Raw genomic sequence first — 24,760 nt, 5'->3', positions numbered from 1 at the left:
ATTCAACCAGTTTTTATCCTGAACTCTTAATAAGATTCATTTTAAGGTTGCACATTGTCACGTGTGAAAACAAAGTCGTATGGCGTGGTTATAGATCCGTGCGCCCTTGAACTTTAGTTACCGGGTGTGGCGTGTGTGGTTCAGGCTATGAGGTCTGATAATTTTCATCAGCGTGTATCACGTTTTTTAATGGCGAACTTCGAACTGTTCAAGCAGTGATTTGTCGCTCGTGATTTTTTTAGCTTGCTCTTATATCTTTGATGTTATTATCATTACTGTGGAAAGCCGTTGGTGTAGATGTGACCTCGCTTTTCATTTGTCGAGGTTCCATTACTCCCCTGAAGTAAGCATAGGGGAAATGTACCTGTGCAACGTCGATAGTGTAAAAAAGCTCCGGTCAGCTTTTTTCGATCCGCGTCGCAGGAATGCAACAGCCATTGCCCGGGGAGTGTCGTACACGCTTTTCCGGTAGGCGGACCTTAAAAGCGACCGCGCTGCCATCTGTGGGATCCGTGGATCAGCTCCTGCTTCGTACGCTCCCCTCACTTCGAAGCGGTGATCTGCCAGCCCCTCCACGGTATACTGCCCCCCTCTTTCCTCTCCTACCTCTCCGGCTATCCTTCCGTTACAAACCTTCCCTCCGCCTGCCTTTCCAATCCCATATGCTGCTCCCCATCCCCCCTTCCCTGCTGACTTTTCCGCCATTCCCCAGGCTTTTCCCAGCCTCGCGCCGCCGGTACCAGGGCCCCCCACTTCACCTGCTCGTCGTCACCTCTGGCTAGCATAGGTGTATACCCTCAGCTGGTCCCCCCTCTTCACCTACTTCCCTAGCTCTCCACGTCAGCACCTCGCAATGGACAACTCTTACGGGATATATGACTCGTGGGTTCAATGCGAACCCACGTGACCTCGCGGTGTGAACCCAGAAATGTGCGCAGTTTTCCCCCTCATTCAACTCCTGATTAACCTTAGACGAATTAGATCGAAGGTCTGCTTCATCTCAATCAATGTACAACGTATTTATTTATGTACCCTGCCAGCCACCGCTTGGGTGTGTGGCAGGGGGTGAATACACACGACTAATTTTTACCCGAACAAGACGCAACAGCGGTCAAAGAATGTTTTAATGATCCCTTATCGTTTATGGAAAAAATGACATTTTAAATCTACCTGTTCTACGTTGAGGCTCTTAACCCATCGTTCAACAGTAGGAGACATACATTTTCAGCATCACTGCTGAATAGACTTCCTTCCAATTTATCCAAGAGCTTCAATCTGTTATTTAACTCGCGCTGTGTGAGTGATTCCCAGGTTAGCTGCTCAAATTTTTTGGAAGTACTACTAAGTTTATCATGGCGACGTTATATAAATGTAGCTCCTCTACGCTGCATGCGATCTAATTCGGCAATTAATCCAACTTTGTGAGGAACCCATATAGTTGCAGCATATTCTAAATGAAGCCTAACCAATGACAGATAACATTTCTCTTTGACTTTTTCATCACATTTACCTGGTAGTCTTCTAATAAATCCTAATGTTTTGTTAGCTTGTCCACATATTCCCCGTATGTGTTTCACCCAGGAGAGATCGCAAGTGATAGTAATGCCTAGGTATTTAATTGAGTCTACACAATCCATAACGGTATTCTCAATGCAGTATGCATTTGGGGGGGAATTACTACGTTTCCAAAAATTTATGACTATGCCCTTTTTTAGTGAATTAATAGTTAACTTATTTCCCTGAACTTCTCCAATGTATGACCATAATACTTTTGGATTCTCTTTCAAATTTTCCACTAAGCCTTTCCTTTTAAATTTGCTTAACACTTTCAAAATAATTCTTGGCATTCGCCCTAGATATCTTTTAATCATAAGTGATCTCATTCCTTTTGTCACTACAGATATTATCCCTAATATTTTGTGTATGGATAGGTTGGAGGATTATCCAATATATGTGTTAAATATTTGTAATATTTACTATGAATCCAAGCAAATTAGTGGAATTGATCGATGAAATTTTAATGTTGATTAAAGCACAATGCAATATGCTGCAAGACCATGAGAAATAAACAATCAGTCAACTATGTTAGAATTTCCATTGGATGTTCGCAAATTTAGACAATTATTTTAACAGCAGTCATAACATTTACTATTTTGGCTAAATAATGAATTCTGGTTCCCTTTTGACTTATGCTGGTGATAGTGATGCTTCACTACTTTTTTTGATTAAATACTCCAAGCATCTTCTATAAGTATAAAGGTTTCAAAGTGCTGGTGATATTACAGGCCTCATAATTTTATTTGTACTATTTGAACAGAAACTAAAGATTTGGTTTTTGGAACAATTTTACTCGGGCGAAAGTAGAAAATGCACCAAACAACTCCACATGACCTAATACAGCTGTAAAGAAAAATTGATATTTCTAATTCCGTTTCATAGCAGTAAATTTTTTTTTCAGTATTGCTTGTTAAAACACTTATATAACATAGATGTCTTTCATTTGAGTAATCTACCAGGTGGCATTGTTTTAGATTGTTTAAAGTGCAATTGTTCCATGGATGTATTAATAATTGGGGGATGCACTGTTGTGTTTGCATTTGTTTTAATTTTATCATTTGATTTGAATCCTATCTCTTAAGTACTGAAATTATGCCAAAAATTATTTTTCGACTTGAAACTTGACTTATGTGAGTAAATTATGATTACAGTGATAGAAATTAAGATTACAAGTAACTTACTAGTTGCGATTAGACTTCAATGATAGTTCTCACATTTTTTCCTATCTTGCAGTTATGTGTAAATCTCAAAGAGTACCATGTAGCAGTGATATCAATGTTATGACTCAGATTAATGAAAATTGTCCCTATGTGGAAAAAATAAAAAATGATTTTAATTGAGACTATTTTGTTTCTAAAACCTTGTGTGGTTTTGGAATTCGCTTGCAGTTTCAACTCTGTTAGGATGATTATTATTCCTGTTAATTCACTAATGGTCCGCTTTTACTTATCATTAAGACAAAGAAAATGATAGTGAACTCAAATGAAGCAGTTACAATAATGACACAATTTTTTTGATACTGAAGATTATGGAAAGATGTCAGTTATCTTTGCTTTATTCCTGTAATGTATGGCTGAGTTATTAAGTTTTATATTAGCTGCATATGCCATCCATGTGCATTTCACTTAAAATTCACTTTTTAATTTCAGTGCAAGGATTTTATAAAAGCAGGTGCAGAGCATGGGATGACACCTTCAGACGTTGTCCAAATGGCGGACGTAACATTTTCTTGTGTAGCAGACCCACAAGCAGCAAAGGATGTAAGTAAAACATCATCTATTCATGCAATCCTTTTTGTTTTAAGGACAAAGAAGTTAGGTGTAAAAGTGATTTTTTTTATTTTTTACTAATTAAAATATATCTGTGCAATTCTCATTCAAAGTTGACAGGAATATTTTTAAGTTTGCTCTTAGCTAAATTGTAGAATTTTCATTTTCCACTATATACCTTCCAAATAATCATGACTGTCAGTCATGTAAGTTATTATCTCTTGTTTCCTTGCCATTTCATGGAATTGAAACTGCATTAACAATTATCATAAGGAATTGAAATATAGCTACTTATATCCATTCATGCATTTGGTAAAACTACTAGCAATTATATATTATCTTGTTGCATTTCAGATGGTATTCGGTAACTGCGGCGTTTTGTTGGAAGTTTCATCATTGAAGGGTTATGTGGAAATGACCGGAATTGATGCTGAAACCTCTCAAGACATTGCTGAGGTATTTCTTGGTTCATGTGAGGGTAGTGGGAACTATTGCTGGTGATATTTTGCCAATCACCCGGATGGTTGTGAATCAAGTTGACAGGAACTGATGTGGAGCGGCTTTAATTTTTGCTTTATCACTGTAATACAATAGTCAAGTCTCGAATTTTCACACTACCATTACTTTCCAATCTCTGCATGTGTTTAGTGTAAATAAAACTACATTGGATCAATCAGTGGATACATGTCATATGACGGCCTTTATGTGACATAAGCTAAGAAAATGGCATGTATATGATGTTGCTGATCAGAAAGTTCTGTTCACGCTTGGCAATGTCCATGGGGATAACTTGAGTGGAGTGGCAAAGCATGCAGCCTAATTATCAAGCTAAAGATGAAATCAGAACAAATTCTGAATATCTTTATAAAAAGATAGTTGTCAGCTAATGTTGATTCAGAGTCAAAGAAAAATTCTATATATTTCGTGGAATAACATTTTTATTAGCTGACATAACTAAAATCTATAAATGAAGGCAAGGCATTTTCCCTATACACATTTAAAAATGGTGTTATATATTATTCGGTTTTTTGTGAAGTGATTTTTGTAGAGTCAACATTATTATAGTCCTTGTTTATTTCCATTTTATGAAAAGAAAAGTCTCCATAGGTGACAGACATAATTCATAAACTTGGCACTTAACGTTCACTTTTATGGATATGGAGCCCTTGAATCATTCCATTTGCAGAGTGAAGCTGTGGTACATTGATTCCTTATTTACTTGCGTAACTTGAGGAATGACACTGTAAAAGTACTGCTGGCAAATCATGGCTTCAGCATTCTAATGAAGATGTATTACTCCTCCACAGGCAATACAGGCCAAAGGAGGCCGTTACTTGGAAGCCCAAGTACAAGGTAGTAAAACCCAGGCAGAGGAGGGTACCTTAGTCATTTTGGCTGCTGGGGATCGAACTCTTTTTGACGATTGCCAGTCATGTTTTGAAGCAATGGGAAAGAACTCATTCTACCTAGGTATGTTGATGTTTTTCAGTTTTATTAGTTGTAGCTAAAAGTTTCCGAGCCACTGTAAAAATAATGTTACTGTTCCTAAACTTACATCTAGGATGTATAATCTGCACTGTTGGCTTGAAGTTATCTGTACGTGTTCAGCTTTCATGGACTCTAGGATTTGTCCCCGAAGTCTGTGGAAGTAACTTTATGCAAATAGATTTTTTGCTTCCATTTATGTGTTTAAGTGATCACATTTACTTTTCATTGGGTGGTATATGGTGTAAAAACTAGCAAAATTTTATGCATAAGCTGGACATCAAAATGATTGAAATAATTCTGTGTCAATGTCTGTAATTGAATGCCAAATTAATTATGGTTTCTTTGGTAAGTTTTAGCTAGACTTAGAATATGGTCTGTTTTAAGTGGCTAAGACTACACGCGGGCATGAAAAAGCAAAAGCTACATAGACCTAGATTTTCATTGAACTTCGTTTGAACTTAATTATGGAAAGATTCTATTAGCACACCGTTAGAAATCCGGATTCACTTCTGCCTTATTTGTACGATAGGAGAACTCCTGCACTCTCTCATTTTTCACTTTCTAATCAGTGTGGGTCTACTGCAAATTGGATATGTTTGACCATTGTGTACATAGCCATTGTGTTAATTATATCGACAGCAATTAGTTGCGTTCATCATTATGTCGTCTAAATCAAATTGTAACAAGTGCTTTGAAGAAAATTTTCCCCTGGGCTCTATACTTCTACAAATGCAGAGTTAAATCTCACAATGCAAAAGGGAATCCTAGTATTTGATTCAATTGACTCACTGCTTTTACTCATTGAAAATCAAGAGTTATGGGTACACTTAGGTATTCATGATTATTAAAATTTTCTGTGACTATAGAAATTGATCATACACATGATCATGATGCATAAGGTTTATTGTTCGGGTTGTACCTATGTACCTTTCCATTCATACATTTTTGCATCAGTTTAAACTATCTTGCCATTTTTGAAAACAGCAATGTTTAAAAGAGAAGAGTTCAAACATTCATATGTATTAATCACTTTTATTCTGTACGTGTTGGTATACATGTTTACTAAATTCATAATGAACATCAGATTAAGTAAGCATTACTATCGGTGCTTCTTCCAGTGTGTGTCCACCTTCATGTGTGGTTGCAGAAAAATTCATTGCTGAATATTGATTGCCATATTGCCTAATTCAATTACCATAATAGACTACCAGATATAAAATGAGAAGTCCAAAGAAATTAAGAAAAAGGCACTGTGATAGGAATTATTTTTTATTCAAATCTAGGATTCAAGCTTAACTATAACAGTGGAACTTCTAGCCTGCAATAAAAATCATCTGTTTTATTTTGAATGTAAATTATTATTATTGGTATTCTACTATTAAAGATTTCGTTCCTGTACTTTAAGAAGGATTTGAATGGACACTCTCTACAATTATACATTTTTTGCTTCGCGAAACACAACCCGAAGGCCAATGATACCACCCTGTCTTTAATTTGTTATATTCCTATGATCCTGACATTCCATCCATTATGCATATTCAATTCTTCCCTCTATGTGGCCTGCCCAACATTATTCCCTCTGTCATGTTTGTTATCAATCCATTGCTAATCAGAGTCCTCTTCATCCATATTTTCTGCCTCCTTTGGATTTCTACAAATGATTCTCTCCCCTCCCCCACCATGCCCAGCTCATCCTCCTTGGTTTTCTTTTCTGGTCGGTTCATCTTCTTCATCCTTCTGCACAACCACTTCTCAAAAGCTTCCAATCCATGCCTATCACCCTCCTTCAATGGATTTCTGTCCATATGAAATCATGAAGTTTCCCTCTTCTTATCATCTTTATTAGCTGTCCCATTTTCCTTTTATCAGCCTCCTTCTTGTGAAACCTTTTTTTGCTATTCATTTCTTCTTCTTGTTTCCTCATTACCTGGACCATATTGGTCCAAATCACTTCCAATATAAGTAAACTTCTCGCCGCCTAATGTCCACCAAATTTAACATTAAACCTTCCCCAATCTTGAAAAACTTATTATCTTAATTTATGTACCTTGATTTTCATCTAATATCTGTTAAATTGATTGTCACATGGACACTTTCATTCTCTCTGTAATAGCTGTAACCCTTTGGCTGAGTGGCTAACAAAAGCTTGGTCATCTTCCAAGCTAACTGATGTTATGAATTCCCTCTCCCACTAATTAAATTTCTAACCTCAGTTCTTCCCATGCCTGTCTTACAATTTCCTCCACATGTATGTTGAAAAGTGCAGGTGTTAAAGGACAACCCTGCCTAACACTGCCCATCCTCACTCTCCATCCACTACACACACACACCTCAGAAATCTGAGATGTGTGATTGTGCAGTGTATCCAATACTTTTAAAACATTCACATTTATTGATTCTAGAAATATACTCCTATTAAATGCGATCTAGAAATATACTCCCTTAATCTGCGATCCTTGCCCAACAAAGCCTTTACTCTTGCAAGATTTTCATCACTTTTTGGCATTGAAGGGCATCCTGAATATTCGGGACCTTAAGCATCTTCTCTATCCTCCTGAAACAACTTTTGCCCCTCAAAAACACTGGATTTACCCATGGTATTTTCATCTAAAGCTGCCTTGTGCATGTCATGGATATCTTTCCTGATTTTGCCCAGTTTCATGCAAAATTTGATGGAATAGCTGTGTTCCGTTAACCAGTTTATGATGGGGCAGAGCAAGGCCATGCTGTAGAGATTTTGCAAATGAACAATCTGCAGAGGCTGGGATCTAACTGGCACCTGCCTACATGACTTCTTGAGATTCCCCTCAAACCCAGCCAGAGAAACCTCTGTCTATCTATCTAGGGAAAAAATAAGTTCTACTACCTTTGGGACAGATCTAGTATAAGTAGAAATTGCATTCTCATAATTTCCTATTAGCACTTTTATGCATTAGCCTTCGTGCCTACTTGCCCCTTGCACTGTACCTAACAATTCATTGCCTCTCACTAACTTTGGCATCCATTTTTTGTGTAGTAGTCTAATTTTTCACGAATATCTTCTCTTTTTATCTGCCATCTACGCCACTCTCCATTCATTTTTCCATCTATGTTCATTTATTTTTTACAATCTCCTCTATGGCATAATTTCAGAAGTAAAGGTTCCATCTAAAAAAGTTTTTTTCTTCAGATAAGGGTTGTTTCTGATATTAACTACCTCTGCTTTAGCTATTGCAATTCTTCTCCTGATGTCCTGACTAATGTACTTGTTTTCATCTAAAACACATCCCAATAAATGGACTTTTCTCTATGCTGCAATTAATTTCCTCATACTGACTCTGTTAGATGCTCAAAAATGTCTCTTGATGCTCCCTGTCAATAGCCAGTAGCTTTGGCTGAACTCTCACTGAAGCTTGATCAGCAGTGATAGTAATTTATGTAATCAGCTTTTGTTCCTTATATTATCTACTCTATTGAATGTCTCAGAATTCTTTCATCAAAACAATTGGATGCAGTTGATAGGGAGTATAAACTACTAGCTTCAAAATTGTTGTCTCCAAATAATTGCTTATTAATGAAAGTTGGTGGGGAAATCGTAAACTCAGTTAAGTTTGCTGATGACCAAGCTTTAGTTTGTTTGTGTGAATTGGAAATTTAGTGCAACAGATATGGGATGAGAATCAATATTAATAAAACAAAGGTTATGTGATTTTCTAGAAAGAAAAAGGCTAATCTTAACATTAAAGTAAGAGGGCAAAAACTAGAGCAGGTAGAACAGTTTACGTATCTCGGTAGTGTTTTGGACCAACACGGTCAAAGTAGTAGGGACGTAAGGAGAAGAATTACGCTAGGCAAAGAGGCTTTCACAAGGAGGAGGGAGTTGATGGCGGGGACTTTGAGTAAGGATGTTAAGAAAAGACTCGTAAAAACTTTGATATGGAGCGTAGCTATGTACGGCGCCGAAACGTGGTCATTGAAGCAGGAGGATAGACGTAGACTGGAGGCTTTTGAAATGTGGGTGTGGAGAAGAATGGAAAAGGTGAAATGGACAGAGAAGAAAACAAATGAGGAAGTACTTGGTATGGTGGGCGAAGAGAGGGGTTTATTGGAGGAAATCCTGTGGAGGCAGGAAAAAGGATGAAGGGCATATTGACTGGCTGTGGGATGTTGAAGACTGTGATAGAGGGGAGGAAGTTAGGCAGGGAAGGGGAGGAACAGGTTAGGGATGTTGGATGGAATGAAGGGAGGAAAGAAGTACTTGGAGATGAAGATGTACCTGATGTAGACTAGGTTGCTGGATTTTGTGTTTTGTTAGGAGTCACAAAAAATTTATTTGGTAGTTGTGCCCATCCAAAAACCTAACTTAACTGGTAGAATACTAATAATAATTATTGGTATTACGCGGTTTATGATGAGTTTTGGATAGACAAAGACTATACACATTTATTTTCCTCTCCTAACCAAAACACCCTGGCATCAGAAACTATCTAATACCCTTCCTCAATTTGACATACTTTCTCCCTTCTTTCTGTCCAACTTCTATTCTATCCTATTCCTACCCCTTCCTCCCCTGCCTAACATTCTCTCCTTATGATTTCTCCCTGCAATTCCCTTCCCTCCCCCACCTAGCCCAGCACTTCCTCATTTCTATTTCCTTCCATCCAGTTCAACTTTTCCATCCATCTTCATACCCACACTTCAAGTGTGTTCAATCTATACCCATCATCTTGCTTCAACAACTGTTTCTCAGGCTTACAAAACCATGCAGTTTAATGAGCTCCTTCCTAACATCCCTACACAATGTCCCTGTCATCAAATCCTTCCTTTTGTGAAAGCTCTTTTTCTAATGAAATTCTTCTCCAAATGTTCATACTCACATAATCATTTTGGTTCAGAGTACATCTGAGATAAGTGAACTGTTTCACTTACTCTATTTAGTTAACTCATTTTAATATAGGACTTAGCTTTCCTCTGTCTCAGAAGCTCATAGCTTGTGTTGTTTTTACATTTATCCTTATCCTATACCTAATGCACTGACTTTCCAATATGCTCTGCAGTATTTATTAAATGAAGAACACAATGTATCTTTCCACTGTCCTTCATTGCGTACCTGATGATGACGCTTAAGCGTTGAAACTAGTTGTGCGTAAATTAAGCAAAGTGGAAGGATACATTGTTTTTTTCATTTAATAAACGTGAACTTCCGCAAAGTTGAGCCGCGGACAATTGAATATGCTCAGCAATTTTTGCTTCCCCTTTGCTGACTGGCAAACTAAAGTTTGATCATCCACAAATTGTTGTTATAAATTCTCTGCCGGCTATGATCCCTATCTCCAGTTCTTCTCATGCCTCTGCAACAATTTCCTCCACATATGTATGTTGAACAGCACAGCTGATAATGGCTACCCCTCACTATTCCTCCTATCACTGCCTATCTAGATGCCATATGTCACTTGCCCTTGAGTAGTGGGAGACATGCACAGGCTGCAGATAAGTTGCTTATCGCCTTTAATCTTCTTCTATTTTAGGCAATTCTTTCATTTAATTCCACCCAATTCACTCTATGGAATGTTTTTTCAAAATCAAATCAATCAAACGAATTAATATTTCCTGATTGTATTACATGTTCCTCTATCAAATTTAATGTACCATAAAACACATAGCAATGTATACATGCAATTGCAAATGTGCTTGAACATTATTCAGGAGACATTTAATTTCTGGATAAGTGCATTTATAGAAGCTTAATGCTATGTTATGATTTCAGAAACTATTATCTTGTATTTCTCTCTCTCATGCCACTCAATTATTTAATGCATTATATTTTTTGTCAGATGCACTGCTTCACTGCTGCTCTATTATCTTGTAGGTATATTTCATGTCTTGAAAATTTTTTGGCCAACATTCAATCTTGATCTTCCCAGTCTACCCCATGCTCTCAAACCATTCATGTCATAAATGTATGGTGATTCAACTCTCATCTGTTCACTCAACCTCTGAGCTAATAAAGCATAATGCTTTTAAACTAGCATTAAGGTGGTCACTCAATTTCAGGATTATGAATTTTCGAAACCGTAAATTAGCTGTGAACTTTATATCCAGAAGAACAATTTGACCTCCACACTTGCATTTTATGTAATTTAGGGGGACAAAAATAATATTATTTTGTCCTGAGGAAAAGTCATGGTGCTGTCCACTGATGGCTATAAAATGTGCTTTCAAATGAGGTACTTATTTGTGTATAGTTGTGTCATGCTTGACAAATTTGCAATTATTTGTCAATTCAGGAGATTAGTGGTGCAGATGTCAGGAATGAGAGAGGTATAATATGCCTATGATAAAAATTTCTCTTGTGTTATCAGCTATCGTGGTAGTCCATTGGGTAGATGGTTGTACTACTGACCTGTGGGTTCAGATAAAAAACCCTAGGACACCTCTGAGTACTCTAAGCTATGTAATTTTTCAGGTACCAAGTCTTCCTGGAAAATCCTATGAGGCACAGGGAAAGGCACCTTACTCCTTGCCTTGATGTGTGAATTTCACATGGCTTGGTGTTAGTAATAGGTGTACCCTACCCTCATATATCAAACTGACCTTTGGGTTGATAACTGTGGATTTTTTCAGTATTGTAATAATACTATGACTTGGAGGTAATTGCACCAGTCAAGATCAAGTTTGTGGCAATGGCCAATGAGCAATACTAATGTTTTAAAATCATTGTGTATTCATTGTGGTTGAATTAGAGCTCTACAGAATTCTGCTATGATAGAATTTGTAATAATTTACTTTTCAATTCTGGAGCTGTTGATAATGAGGGAATTAAGCTGCATTGCTTCCTTGTAATCCCAGTACATTCGCTGTTAGGAAAAGTTTTTGAGTGCTTCATGTACAAATATAGATCTAAGACTGAGCAGAATCAGGAGCTTTAATCTATCTTGTACATTATCAGCTATTTTCTTGGATCTGTTAAATTTAATGATAAAAATCTTGGAAGGCCTGTGTAGCATTATTTTGCTTCTACCAAGGGTTTCCTTTGTTTCCGTTTGGTCTAGTAGCCCATTAAATAGTCTCCTGTTGGTTCACATGAGGACTCACGAAATTAAGAACTACCACCCATTCATTCTCACAGAATTTTTTATCACTTCTTGAAACTGCTACCCCCAAAAATGTTAACCCATGCAAGTTTTCTAAAAGTAGGCAACATTCTTAGGTTAGTTACGCTGGTTTAAAGCTTTCCCTATGCAAGTACTGAATCACGGCTTGGAGACAAGTATATATGTTGGACTGATAGAGAACTATATCTAACAATTAATGTAAGCTGTAACAGCATTAGTAGTTGATATATTGGAATGAAGTTGGGGTAATGTAATAGATTATTTTATGTGAAAAAACCAAGCTTTCTTTTTCAACATAAAAATATTACAATTAACGTTAGCGAAATGCCACTACAGGGACTTCTGGTCGCCATAAGTTTCCTCTGTTTCCTTAGATTGGCACCCTTTTATGATGGAGGGATGTACCTAATGGGCCTCACAAGAAACCCTGGCAACTCAATATTTTCCACATTTCATTTATATGAATTTGTAGCAATTTCTTTTTCTTAATTTTTAGTTCTCACTTTTTTGAGCTTAATTTAGTGTATGTTTTATGAATTGTGTTATTTCTTTAGTAGAAGTTTGTTCTCTTACTTTCATTTGATACATTTTTATAGTTAATTGTTGCTTTGAAAAAGTTATAAAATGATATTCAGCTATTTAATGGGAAGGCAAAAATATGTAAAAATGTAAGACCATATAGTGGTTGCTTGAAGTGGATTTTGAAGATAAGTAACATTTTCAGATTAGGATGGGTTATTTATCCAATTATTTAGTCTACCGTGTTAACAGTTAATATCTTTGAATTAAGTCAGGAATATGTAATATATTGCACTATGTGGACAAACAGAGCTTTCTTTTTCAACATGAAACAGTTCCATGAAGTTACACCGTTTACAAATTTTGTTCGTTAAATTTACAAAGTTCACCTTTACAAATTTATATCTGGCGTGTCCTATATTTGTGTATGTATGAATATGCAACAAATCTCCGGACAAATAAATGTATTATTATTATTATTACCAGCTGCAGTTCTCATCTACCACTTGAGAAAGCACATTTTTTGCGTGAATAACTCCTTGGCTATAGAATTAAAGGTTGATAGCATCTGTATTGAAACATCATAAATAAAACATTTAATTTAATTCTTTCTGATCAGTGATGGTTAGCTGTTCAAAAAAGAAGCCTTGTGTTGTGGCTTTATGTTCCAATGTGTTGTTTCCTTCTCATTTTATCATGTATAAAATTGTTATTATTACAATATAAGATGGTAAACTGTTACTGAGGCCATGAAAAATTCATATTATTTGCTGAGGCCTTAATATTTGGCCTTCATTTTTTGTAATAAATAATTATTTCATTGGTAAAAATTTATATTCTTTCCAGTAGTGATGAATAATGTTGCTTTTTCAGGTGAAGTTGGCAATGCATCTAAAATGAATCTAGTGCTTCAGCTTATGACTGGAGTAACTCTTGCAGGATTAGCTGAGGGAATGGCTCTGGCAGACAGGGCTGGACTTCAGCAACAGGATGTCCTAGAAGTGTTGGAATTAACATCATTAGCATGTCCAACTATTCTTGAGAAAGGAAAATGTAAGTGTACTTTGTGTGTGGTTATACATCAATTTTTTGCGAACCCGATTTGACTGCCTTACAAACTAAGGGGAAATCCCAGGTCAGAGAAGAGTAAGGCAAGACACATATTCAGAAGAAAGAGCTAGCTAGTTATTTTTCAATGACCTGATAATAGTCAGCATTTGTTAAACTTTTCTTAACAAAAATATGTAGTGCACTTAGAATATAGCTCCCAATGTCGCATAAATGCTAATTGAATACCATTTAACATTAGTATTGATGCTAACTTGTGTATCACCAGTGTTAACCTTACATCAATGTCCCCAAGCTCGTAAGTTGTGCCTGCCATGAATTTGCCAATGTAGTGCATATTCTCTGCCAAGGTGAACTCTTGTTTTGGCTGATGTATCTGATTTTCATGATTAGGGAGCATGGAATGTATCCTCAACCGGGAAATTCCCAGCAAGACTCAGAGAGCCAAACTTAGTATACATATAGTGCAGGGGATAGTGCAGAAATTTTGTTTTCTCCATCCAATCTCCTGAGTATTCCATAAAAACCTGGTTACTTTATTCAGATTTTCCCTCTAAATCTCCTTCAAAAAAGAGGGTTTGATGCAATGTGAATTAAGTGTCCTAAGTCAGGTCAGTTGCTCCGAAAGGCTCCTGGGATGATGTGTCATTCTTCCGATCCCCTTCTCTCTCTTTCCTCCTGGGTCCCCAAGCCTTGCATGTCTTGGAAGTGAAATATGGAAATTGTTACTGTTAGCAAATGCCTATGGGACTGGCCCGTTATGCATGCTTAAAACCAATCGGGGGCTCTTAAAAACTGTTCAGATATGTTTTTGGGATTGACAGCTCAACATTGCAATGTGTACTCTGTCTGTGTTTTAGATGCACATGGAGGTGATGATTGTCACATTAATTATGTAATGTTTGTCATTCCATGGTAATCTTGTGAAGTATCCCTTAGGCCTTTGACGAGTCCCTAGGTAGATCCCATTGTAGAAGAAAAATAGGAAGGGTTGCCGTTATTTTACCAGTAGAGGTCTATTCTTAGCAATTAAATTGGTTCTTCATGTGCATGGAGTTGTCCGGAGGGGCTGCCTTAATGGTTACCAAGTAGAAAAGTTATAACCTTTTCTGTTAAATATTTATGCATTCTAATGCACATAAGGGGAAGATTCCAATAAAGTTACTGTTGCAACATCTTGCACAGTTTCTTTGAATTTGAGTATCTTAAGTTTGTCCTTAATTTCTATTCTCGTAAGTGTTGGGGTCTCTCATGGATGCTCATAATATTTAGTACCCTCAAATTATCAATATCTACGTTAAGGACGCCATTATTTATTATTTAATTCAGATGAATGTGAAGTGTTCATATAAGGATTTCAAATAATAATGAGGTTTGTCAAGCCTTTTTGTTTTGGCAAATTATCTTGTTTATGTTCTGATTGTATAATGTTGGGAGGGAAAATATCAGAATGTGTCCATATCACATGCTCTTTCTCTTATTTCAAGTGTTTGAGCTGATGTACTCGGATAATGTGAGATCCTGATAAGTCCTTTGTGTTGCAAGCAAATTCCATAGTCATCTGGCTTTTGAAGTCGCACTCATATTCCAAAATTTCTGGTATCTAATGCAGTTATTTAATGTACTCAATCCATTTGTTTCTTACATCTTCCTTCGTATTTTGCATCCACCTATCTGATTTGTTAAGAGTAGGCTAATGCAGACACTGGGTTTCTGTCTGTCCTTCCTCCTTTACCATCCATCCTTAGCTGTTGGTCGCCTTCCCTAAAAACTACTAATACTTAACCTGACCTAGAAAAGTTAATTGAAAACCTATATATGGAGTGTAGTTTTGAATGGCAACTTTAAAGCTTGGACATTTTAGGCATGATGACAGGTAGAGATGCAGGTGTGTAAGAGGATAGAAAAAGTTGAGTATGCACCCTGTTTCACAGGAGCTGTGATTTTTTTTTTCTTCATGTTTGTAAACTTGCACAAAAAGCCGACAAGGGTCCAATCTCCAAATATCCAAAAATAATGTAGTTCCGACTACATAAAGATATCACTGCTTTGTTTCAAAGTTCAGCGGGAAACATTTTTGCATCCAACTTTAATCGTTTGCCCACATTACTGAAACAATCCATATCTGTTAGACCTTTCCTGTGTGTCCTTATTCTGCTTTCATTTAACTTCCAAATTTCTTCCATTCTAATTTATACTTGTAACAACTGAAAAGAGTTTTCAATGGTGAAATCTTAACTTTGATAGCAAATTCTCTCTCACTTACAGCACCCGAAAAATGATAAATTAGTTTTCTTTGATATCCATAACTTTTGAAGCTTAAGCTGATACATTGAATCTAGTGGAATATATGTTTTAAAAACCTCTAACTAGATTCCCTCATCCCAAAGGACATTTCCTTTTTTAAGTAATATTTGCCCAGAAGTATAAAGTTTTTAGTCTTTTATACTATAAACAATGCTGTTACCTAGCGGTGGGTTCTTCCCACTTGCCCTGTAGCTGAAATTTATACCCTTTGCCCTTGGTTCAGAATGGACTAACAATGGTACATGTTACACAAAACTTGAGCCTTCATGAATAAATCTTCATGATAGGAAAAGATCACCTAGGTTACATAAATTTTCAAGATCTTACAGTTTCTATCAAAACTCAACGGAGGCACATCTAAAAGAAACCAATCTCTACACCATCTCTAATGATCCCTCCCACATCTAAATACATGGTCATGCTTTTTTTCACCCATTAGAGCGTCAACTTGCCGCTCTGTGTCTCAGCTTCTAATTTAAATAAAGAACACTAACATTTACATCACCCTGGACGATTGTTACTACACCAATTTATTATTACGTAATTTGCTGGTTAAGGTAGGTTTTGGATGGACGCAACTACCAATTAAATATTTTGTGACTCCTAACAAAACAATTCAACAACTTAAGTCTACATTAATTCCCTACTACTTTGACCATGTTGGTCCAAAACCCTTCCAAGATGCGTAAACTATTCTACCTGCTCTAGTTGTTGCCCTCCTATTTTAATGTTTAGCTTTTTCTTTTTGGAAAATTGCATAACCTTGGTTTTATTAATATTGATTCTCATCTCATATCTTTTGTGTTGAATTTGCGATTCACTCAGCAATTCTTGCAATATGGCTGACTGGCAAACTAAAGCTTGGTCATCAGCAAACCAAACTGACTTTAAGGATTCCCCCGCCGACTTTCATTCCCATCTCCAGTTCTTCCTGTGCCTCTTAAATCATTTCCACAGCCAAATAGTTGACAAAATTCTAGATTAAATTAAGGCAGCTAACCATGAGAGATTTTCTCTTTTGTGACACTTCCTCTGATTTTTCTGGAATGCCATAATGTTGCGTATTCATGAAGAGAAATGGTCTGTGCATAGGTACCAGCACCACAGTGGCACAAAAAGTGCCGCTTGAGTATAAAAGATAAGTTATGAGGCACCAACTTATGGCATCACACCAACGAGAAGAATGCAATAGCCATAGATTTCTAGCCTTTTTAAAATTTTGAAGTTAGCAATGTATGAGATGGACATTGTGTATGAGGAAAGTTAAAATAACTGTGAAAATGATTTAGCAGCAGTGATGATGAATTTCTGAGATTCTAAATTGAATAAACGTTGGTATAGCTGCTAATATTTAAATGTAACAATTCTATTTTCTTTGTATTGTGTGTTAGCATTGAAATATTTTGATATTTTATGTAATCATTTTTCATGAATTCTAACATGAAAAATCACATTGCATCCAATGGGCTGGGAAGAACGGTATTTGGATGATGTGCTGTCCGCTGATAATTGGGGAATTCTTTGCTCACCTCTGGCATGGAGTGCATGATTTTACAAAATGGCAAATGAAATGGTGTAGAATTAACAGAGTTTTTGATACACCTAATATATTATTATTAATAGTAACATTGTTGTTTACTTTGAATGCAAGAAAGGGAATTTATTACTTTTCCTATATATTTATTCAAAAATATCATGATGAATTTGATCCAATTCCTGAGCTTGTGGTTAATGTATGAAACAGAGTAAGTTGGTATTGGATGTGGCCATAACAACAACTCAAGTGACCCATTTTTGAATCCAAAGAATTATGAATCCAGAGTAATTTTTCATTGTACCCCATTTTTGAAAGTATAATTTGCAAGTTTGGCCAAATCACGCATCCTAGATCAATGCTTAAACATTATAAGTGTGCATAGTTATTCATTGAAGGTAACTCTTCAGCTATTGTATGCTATATCTGAATTGTGATGGAAGCTTTACATGAGTGTTTATTGCCTATTTCCTGTTTTTACAAAACATCTGCAAGTTTGTTTTGATTGAAGGGACAATCTTTGAAAACAAATGTTTCAATCAATAGAGAATCTGTGGGAGTGTTCGGAAAGACCTAATTTTTTTAGTATTGTAATTTATACTGTCTGTGACTGCATTACCCTTGAATTCTGAAACACAAAATTGAGCGTTGGTGTTTGTGAAGATTTGTTTTTTTTTCATAAGCTTTGTGAGATAAGCCCGTAATATATCAAACAATACAGTAAACTCTCGCAAATGTGAACACACACCGACCACCCACTGGCAGAGTCCACTCATGTAGTTAAGTGAAAACCATGTATAAATATTTCAATATTTTCCCAGTAGTATGGTAAATTATGAATTACCAGTGCTACATAAAGCAACTAATTCACTTGTTTATCAAAATGGCATTAATCACATGGTCACGACATAGTTGTTAACAATGGACAATAGGTAATAGAGTTTCTGGTGAAGTCATGAATGTTGATTGGAATGCAGTTGAACCACTTACAGGTTAAAATTGCGTGCAGTGAAAGCTGAATATGCTTTGCAATTATGTCAAATGCATAATTCAGATGAAACGGTTCTGTATTGGAGAGCTTTGTTGGAAAACATGCGAGATTAATGAAGTGAATCAAAAGTTCCTGGATGAAAAATTGCCACAAGTTGAAGAGTGTTTTTGTGGAAAAAAATTGATAACCTGCAACTCCTCCTCCTTCCTGAGAGGAAAATTATGAATCAAAATCATAAATTTTATAGGCATTTGACAAGTGTGTGTGGTTTACTGGAGTCATCTCAACGGAATGCTTCCAGAATCACTTTGTTCCTCAAGTTGTTATACTAAGTTGATATACGTGTAACTCCAAAGGATGAGGTAAAAACGCTAGATATTGGACCATAATGCCTCCCATCCTGAGATAAACAATTTGCACAGCAGGGATGGTAAGATGAGGCATATTGTTTTTCCAGATAACCCAACTATTTCAGTCAATGGATCAAGGAGAAATTATTGCTTTCAAGAGGGTATGTGGGAAAAGTTTTTGAATGAAATTAGAGAAGTGCTGTAGTCAAGTAATGATGTGATTGAATGTAGGAGACATGGAACAATAATTATTTAAAGAAACTATAATCTGAAGCATGTCCTTCATCTGTGCTGATTCTTTGTGAAAGGTGTAACAATCCTCTAATGCAAATGCATGGAAAAAGGTGCTGTATGAAAAAGGGTCATCTTTTTATTGTCACAGGATTTTAACCTGAATATTATGAGGAACTTTTGCAGTCTGCGGGAGAAATATCCTTGGTTATTAAAAATGTCAGACTGGATTTATGTTGAGTAACAGATCGAAGCACTTTTCCAATTGATAAAATTTTTTTAATTTTACGAATGGGTTTTAATGTATTGCATGATCATCAGGTCCTGATGATGATGCAATACATTGAAACCCGGTCGTGAAATACAAAATTATTAAGTGGAAAAGTGCTTCAATCAGTTATTCATTATGTTTGACTTACACCACATCATGCCTGAAGCTACTCAATTTGGATTTATGTTGATGAAGGTGATCTGGGTTAACAAAGAGTATCGGAAGAAGAAATATCTGATGGCGTTTAGACAAAGGGGAATGTATATTTGGAATCTGAAGAGGAGCTTGTTAAAAAATCAGTTACAATTTCAAGGGTCTGACAGAGCCTGGTAATTACAATTTTATGAAATTAACATCAGCCACAGCCATGCAACCAAATTTGAGAACTTGCATGTGAAATTGTAATTAGGAAGTAACTCGGCAGCAGTAAGCAAAGTTAAATGAATAAGTTTTTCAAAATATTGCCCTCTTCTTCCCGTACCTCACCACACCTTAACCCATCATATACCAATGATAGAATGTAGAAAGTCTATGTTTGTAATTAAAATACAATAATTCATTCTTTTCAAAGGAAGGTTAATAATAATAAATATTTTTTCCAGTTTATAATGAGTAAATCCAATGATTGTTAATTGTCCTTTGCATTATTTCTTTGATCATTTAATATTATTAAATTTAATCTTCATAATTTTTAATACACTTGGGTTTGACAGAATTTATTTAGGGAAAGTTACATCAGTACCTACCTTTTAAAGTTCAATAAAATAGCGCAAATAGTTCAATAGTCATCTAGCGCAATAAATTTATCGAGGAATATCCTTAGCGTGATTTCAATGCTAAATTCGTACTATTACTTTAACTCATTATACCATTTAGTTGTCAGTAATTTCTACCATAATAATCAAGTGAATGAAAACAAATGCTCCTTCAGTGCTATTCATGAATCAACAGCTGTTAACTTGATCAACTTCATTCGTACATCGGGGCATACTACCTTGAGTAAAACCTTGCGGAATTCAATTGGCAGGTACAATTTCATGTTGTCACTAAGAAAACCTCAATGTAATGCCCTAAAATATTTCAGCGAAATGAATAAGATATATTCATAAGTGTCTTTCTTCTATAATACCAGAGCGTAGAGTTGGCTAAGCATTATGCCACCACGACTTAAATTGAATAAAGAAAATTAGCACTATTTTCTGAAGATAAACTCGCATTTGTCAATTAAAAACCTGATTCACTCTCATTATGTAAAAACATGTGTACACAGTAGATGGAATTATATGCAATGCATACTATTTAAATGGAAGATTCAAGGTTTAGGATTTCATTAACTCTGCATAAGATTTGTTTAATAATCGAAGCTTCATTTTTACCATTTATAGTCATTTTAATTTTTTTGCAGATTAAACACACTCAAGAATATTGGTGAAAAATACTCTATGGGGTTGAATGTCTGTCCTCAAATAATTTTTGACGGCCAATAGTTTTGGGTGCTTTTTTCTATGAATGTTATTTTATGTACAGCTCAGACACATCATATGAAAATGCCAAAAAGTATTTTGAGAGATCCTGTTTCTGAAATTTTATCAAGTATGCTGGTAGATGAGTGAATTTTATTGTGTAACCTTGCACTAATCTATCTGAATATCTTATTTCAGGTATTGTTGAAGGTGGTTTCCAGTGCCATCTTCCTCTGCAGCATATGCAGAAAGATCTCAAGCTATCCATTTATATGGCTGACCAACTAGAACAACCACTGCCTCTTACCGCCGCAGCAAATGAAGTTTTCAAGCATGCTAAGCGTCTTGGGTATGGAGAACATGATGCCTCATCAGTGTACATCAGGGCACGGTTTTGATGTGCCTTTAGTGGTTACACATGTACTAGTTGGGGAGATAGGATGATCTGATAGATGGGAGGTAATAGAAGTCGAGTGCATTACTTCTGCTCCTCACCACTTATCAGTGTTCCCTACATGATTCTCTTCTATCCTCTGGATACCTGAACAAAATATCTAAGGGCACCCAAGCTAAATTGTGCAGAAAAAATTTTTGGGAACTCTGTTTTTATCACGTTATATCCTCCCATGCCTTTACGGAAGGACTAGATCCTTCTTTGACTTGAGGAAAATCTGGAAGGCAGTGTTGTTGCGTTTGCTGTACAGAGCCCAGAAAATAGCTCGGCAAATTTGTCCCGGAACAGTTGTGGTTAAGGGAAGTGAATGCTTGTGCATGCCTGCCTTATCTTTGATTTGTGGCATCCGTTGTAATGTCCATTGACTTTTGAGAATGTTTATTTCCTTACTTCTGTGTTGACCAATCAACTGTGAGGTAAACATTTTTCATAAAACTTGTGGTTATACATTAATATCATTGACTGTGTCTGAAAGCTATTATCCAAGGTTAAATTACTCTTCTGTTAATGAATTAGTGACATGATGGCTGGAGAAAGTAAGCATCCTCATTGCCTTCATATTGTGTGGATTTCCTTTTACTTCGTTACAAACCACAAGGGACCATGATGATTAACATTGTCAAACCAAAGAGAATGTCGAATCTTCCTTGTAAATTGTTATATTGCAACATTTCAAAAGAAATTGGTGTTTGATCACTTTGAGTATATCATTTTATTGTTCCCTAAGCTGCATATCTTTTAATTGTCAATATTATTTTTACATTTTTGTAATGATTTAGCAATTTAAATGCTGCAACTTCTCCCAATCAAGTGCATTTTGGTGCATTACAAATTTTTATTGAAGGTATAAAATGAGCTAATCTTCATCCATGATTTGACATTAATCTTTGAAAATCACCATGGCTCATTTTAATGGTTGAATGCTCATTGGTTTGCCTAGGCAATATTTTATTTTCTGGTATAAAAATGTGTTTTCACTATATTGGTTTAAAAGTGATGATTAGGTGCAAAATATGTGGAATTGTTGAGTTAAACCAAGTTCAAGAAGTCAAATGTTTTTGACAATGTCTTTGCCTTGTTTTTCATTTTAAGGATTATTGTATTATAGCCTGAAATATTTTAGCACAAAATTCATTTGTATGTACAGATATTTTCATTAGAAAGTCATTTATTTACTGTAAGGGTAATTAGTATAGCTCTATCTGTTACTAACAAAGAATTTTGGGATAAAAATTTGGCACTGAAACCTGAATCTTGTGAACATTGTCACAAGACATTCTTTGTGTGTTTAGGATTTTATTAAAAAATAAAACTTATGTAGACTTACAATTTTGATTATTATTGTTGTTGTAATTCTGCTTTAAATTAATGCTCTTTGGCGTTAAATTTTGGAGTGAATATGAATGTACTGTTACGTACCATTGTTATCTGAGATTAATTCTAGTTGAAATACTAAATTTTGCTATTCATGAACATAAACATTTTCAAGTACGTAATCGGGTTGGTGATTAATTGAAGTTCCATGCATAGTTTTGTTCTCCCTTTTGTTATCCTAAGAAGTGGATAGAGGAATACAGTGCAAGAATTTCAAAGTGTAAAACTTAATTGCCTTTCTGGTCAAGTTTGGTTTTGACAATTTGTATTTCTCGCATTGTGATGTACATTAGTGGATGACTCTGTTAAAAGTTATTTTTTCGGCATCTCTTGCATTTTCATCTTAATTTGGATAGAGGAAGGTTTGTATGATCACTGTGGATGAAATAAGAGTACATCTTAAAATCCTCAGAAATTGAATGCTAAATTTATGTATTTAAACTTGAGTACTCAATGTTTTCTTATATCAAAGGTGACTAAAAGCATAATCATCATAAAGTTAAGAATATTTGATCATCTGCCCGAATAATGTATATGTTTTGAGCGGCATGTGTTAAGGAATCATTGTTTTAATGTTCATTCTAATGATTGGCTTTGATATGCATACATGAAAATTAGTTAAATTTGAATTGATTCCGTATGAATTGCTATATTTGATGGCATGTAAGTCGCATCTCCTTTTCTGAAGATCATATTCAGGAAAAGTTTTCTCATCATATTTGAAAGCAGGGTACTTAATAAAATAAATTGCTTAAACATTTTTGCTTACCTGGTTATTCACTGGTAATGTTAATGGTAGCAATATTGCTTAAGGAAATCATACTATATTGGGAGTAGGGATAGGTAATACTGACCATGAGGGTTAACACTCATCTGCAGTAGTGAGTATCATGGATTACTCATGCTTGCAGAAAGCATCACCTTCTCATGAAGGAAGTATGGATAATTTTTGAGTGTGTTCAACTTGTGCACCATAAAATATGGTAATTGCTCTTCCTTATTAACACATTTTTTTAATTTGTATTATTTAATACTGGGTGACTAAGAGTTCTCTATGGAGGAAAGATGAATGAAATGGAGAACATACATGAAAATTTAGGGGTACAGTAGCCTATTTTGTACAGGACTCTATTTGATTAAGTTTCCAGGTGACTTAATATCCATGGCTTAACCAAAGTTGCTATGGTTTGAATACAAAATCATATTCAGAAACCGCAGTAGGTAAGAGGAAGGAACTGGTCCTTAAGCATGATTTTTGAATGCCCTTGGGCTTATGTACGTTGAGCTCTACTCTGGCCTATCAAACAATACCTATTCAGTAGCCAATTTATTTCAGGTCAGGAAGCTAAATGTTTCAAATTCATTGCCATTTGAATTCTTGGATGGCCTGGTTGTTAAAAAGAGTAAGAGATCATATTCTGTTTTTGTTTACTTATGTGTGGAAAGGACAAAATAATCCCTGTGTAATTTAATTGCAATCCACTGGGAAATATCGATAAACTGTGAAAGGGTGATAAAATATAGTTCAGGTAATTGAAAACCTTCAAGATTGAAATATTTCTCTTAGAATTTTGTGAAATATAGATGTTATCCATATTTAAAATTATAAATTGGTTGTATCTTAAAGTATTATTGGCTGCAGATGTGCTGTGCCATGATTGTGGCCAATAAAACCTGTGGAAACTACTTATTGATAATTTTAATTATGGATAGCCATTATATGTTGCACTTGATTCTATTAGTTTATCATTGTCATATTCAAAGATTCAGACAATTTATTAATACTGAGATACAAGGACCATGAATCCCCATTCTGTGAAAAACGTTCTCTCCTGGATGGAGCTAAACTCTTCATTCGTACTAAAAAGTAGCTTAATTAGAACAATGTTCATTTCGGGCAGGTATTTCACTTGTAATATGACATTTTATTTTTGATGGCATTGGCTTATGAAGGGAGAAATCTACAAAACTTCAATTAATACACCAGAAAATAACCCATTTCAGGTTTTACCTGAAATTTGTTAAACTATGGGCTGAATCTAACCTCCTGTTACTGTCAAAACTGTTTTATGACTGTCAGGTCAGTTAGAAATTGATTGTTAATATGCTAAATAACTGACATTGTATTACTCTGGTTACAAGGTTCATATTTGCTAATGAGCATTCTTTTCTTGTAAAATTTGACTTGTCTGCTATCTCCAAGTTATGATAATATCCACTTAATGATTGGGTCTAAGGAGCCATTTTAGAACCTGGCCTGAGTAATGAACACTCAATGGAATACATAGCA

General features: G+C 35.6%; 1 protein-coding gene across 1 annotated transcript in view; it reads left to right on the top strand.

Annotated features, from left to right (window-relative positions):
* Positions 1 to 23,194, top strand: part of Ndf (Nucleosome-destabilizing factor) — a 108,758-nt gene extending 85,564 nt beyond the window's left edge. Inside the window, exons 8-12 of the mRNA XM_071596692.1 lie at positions 3,207 to 3,317; positions 3,681 to 3,782; positions 4,634 to 4,796; positions 13,301 to 13,480; positions 20,841 to 23,194. Of these exons, the coding sequence (XP_071452793.1) occupies positions 3,207 to 3,317; positions 3,681 to 3,782; positions 4,634 to 4,796; positions 13,301 to 13,480; positions 20,841 to 21,040 (756 nt within the window). The 3' untranslated portion in view covers positions 21,041 to 23,194. The remainder of the gene's footprint in view (positions 1 to 3,206; positions 3,318 to 3,680; positions 3,783 to 4,633; positions 4,797 to 13,300; positions 13,481 to 20,840) is intronic.
* The last annotated feature ends 1,566 nt before the right edge of the window (positions 23,195 to 24,760 follow it).

This window comes from Hetaerina americana, unplaced genomic scaffold (genome assembly GCF_022747635.1).
Source record: "Hetaerina americana unplaced genomic scaffold, ioHetAmer1.1.p SCAF_8, whole genome shotgun sequence".
NCBI lineage: Eukaryota > Metazoa > Arthropoda > Insecta > Odonata > Calopterygidae > Hetaerina > Hetaerina americana.
The sequence above is the reverse complement of the archived record's forward strand: the minus strand, read 5'-3'. Positions and strand labels throughout refer to the sequence as shown.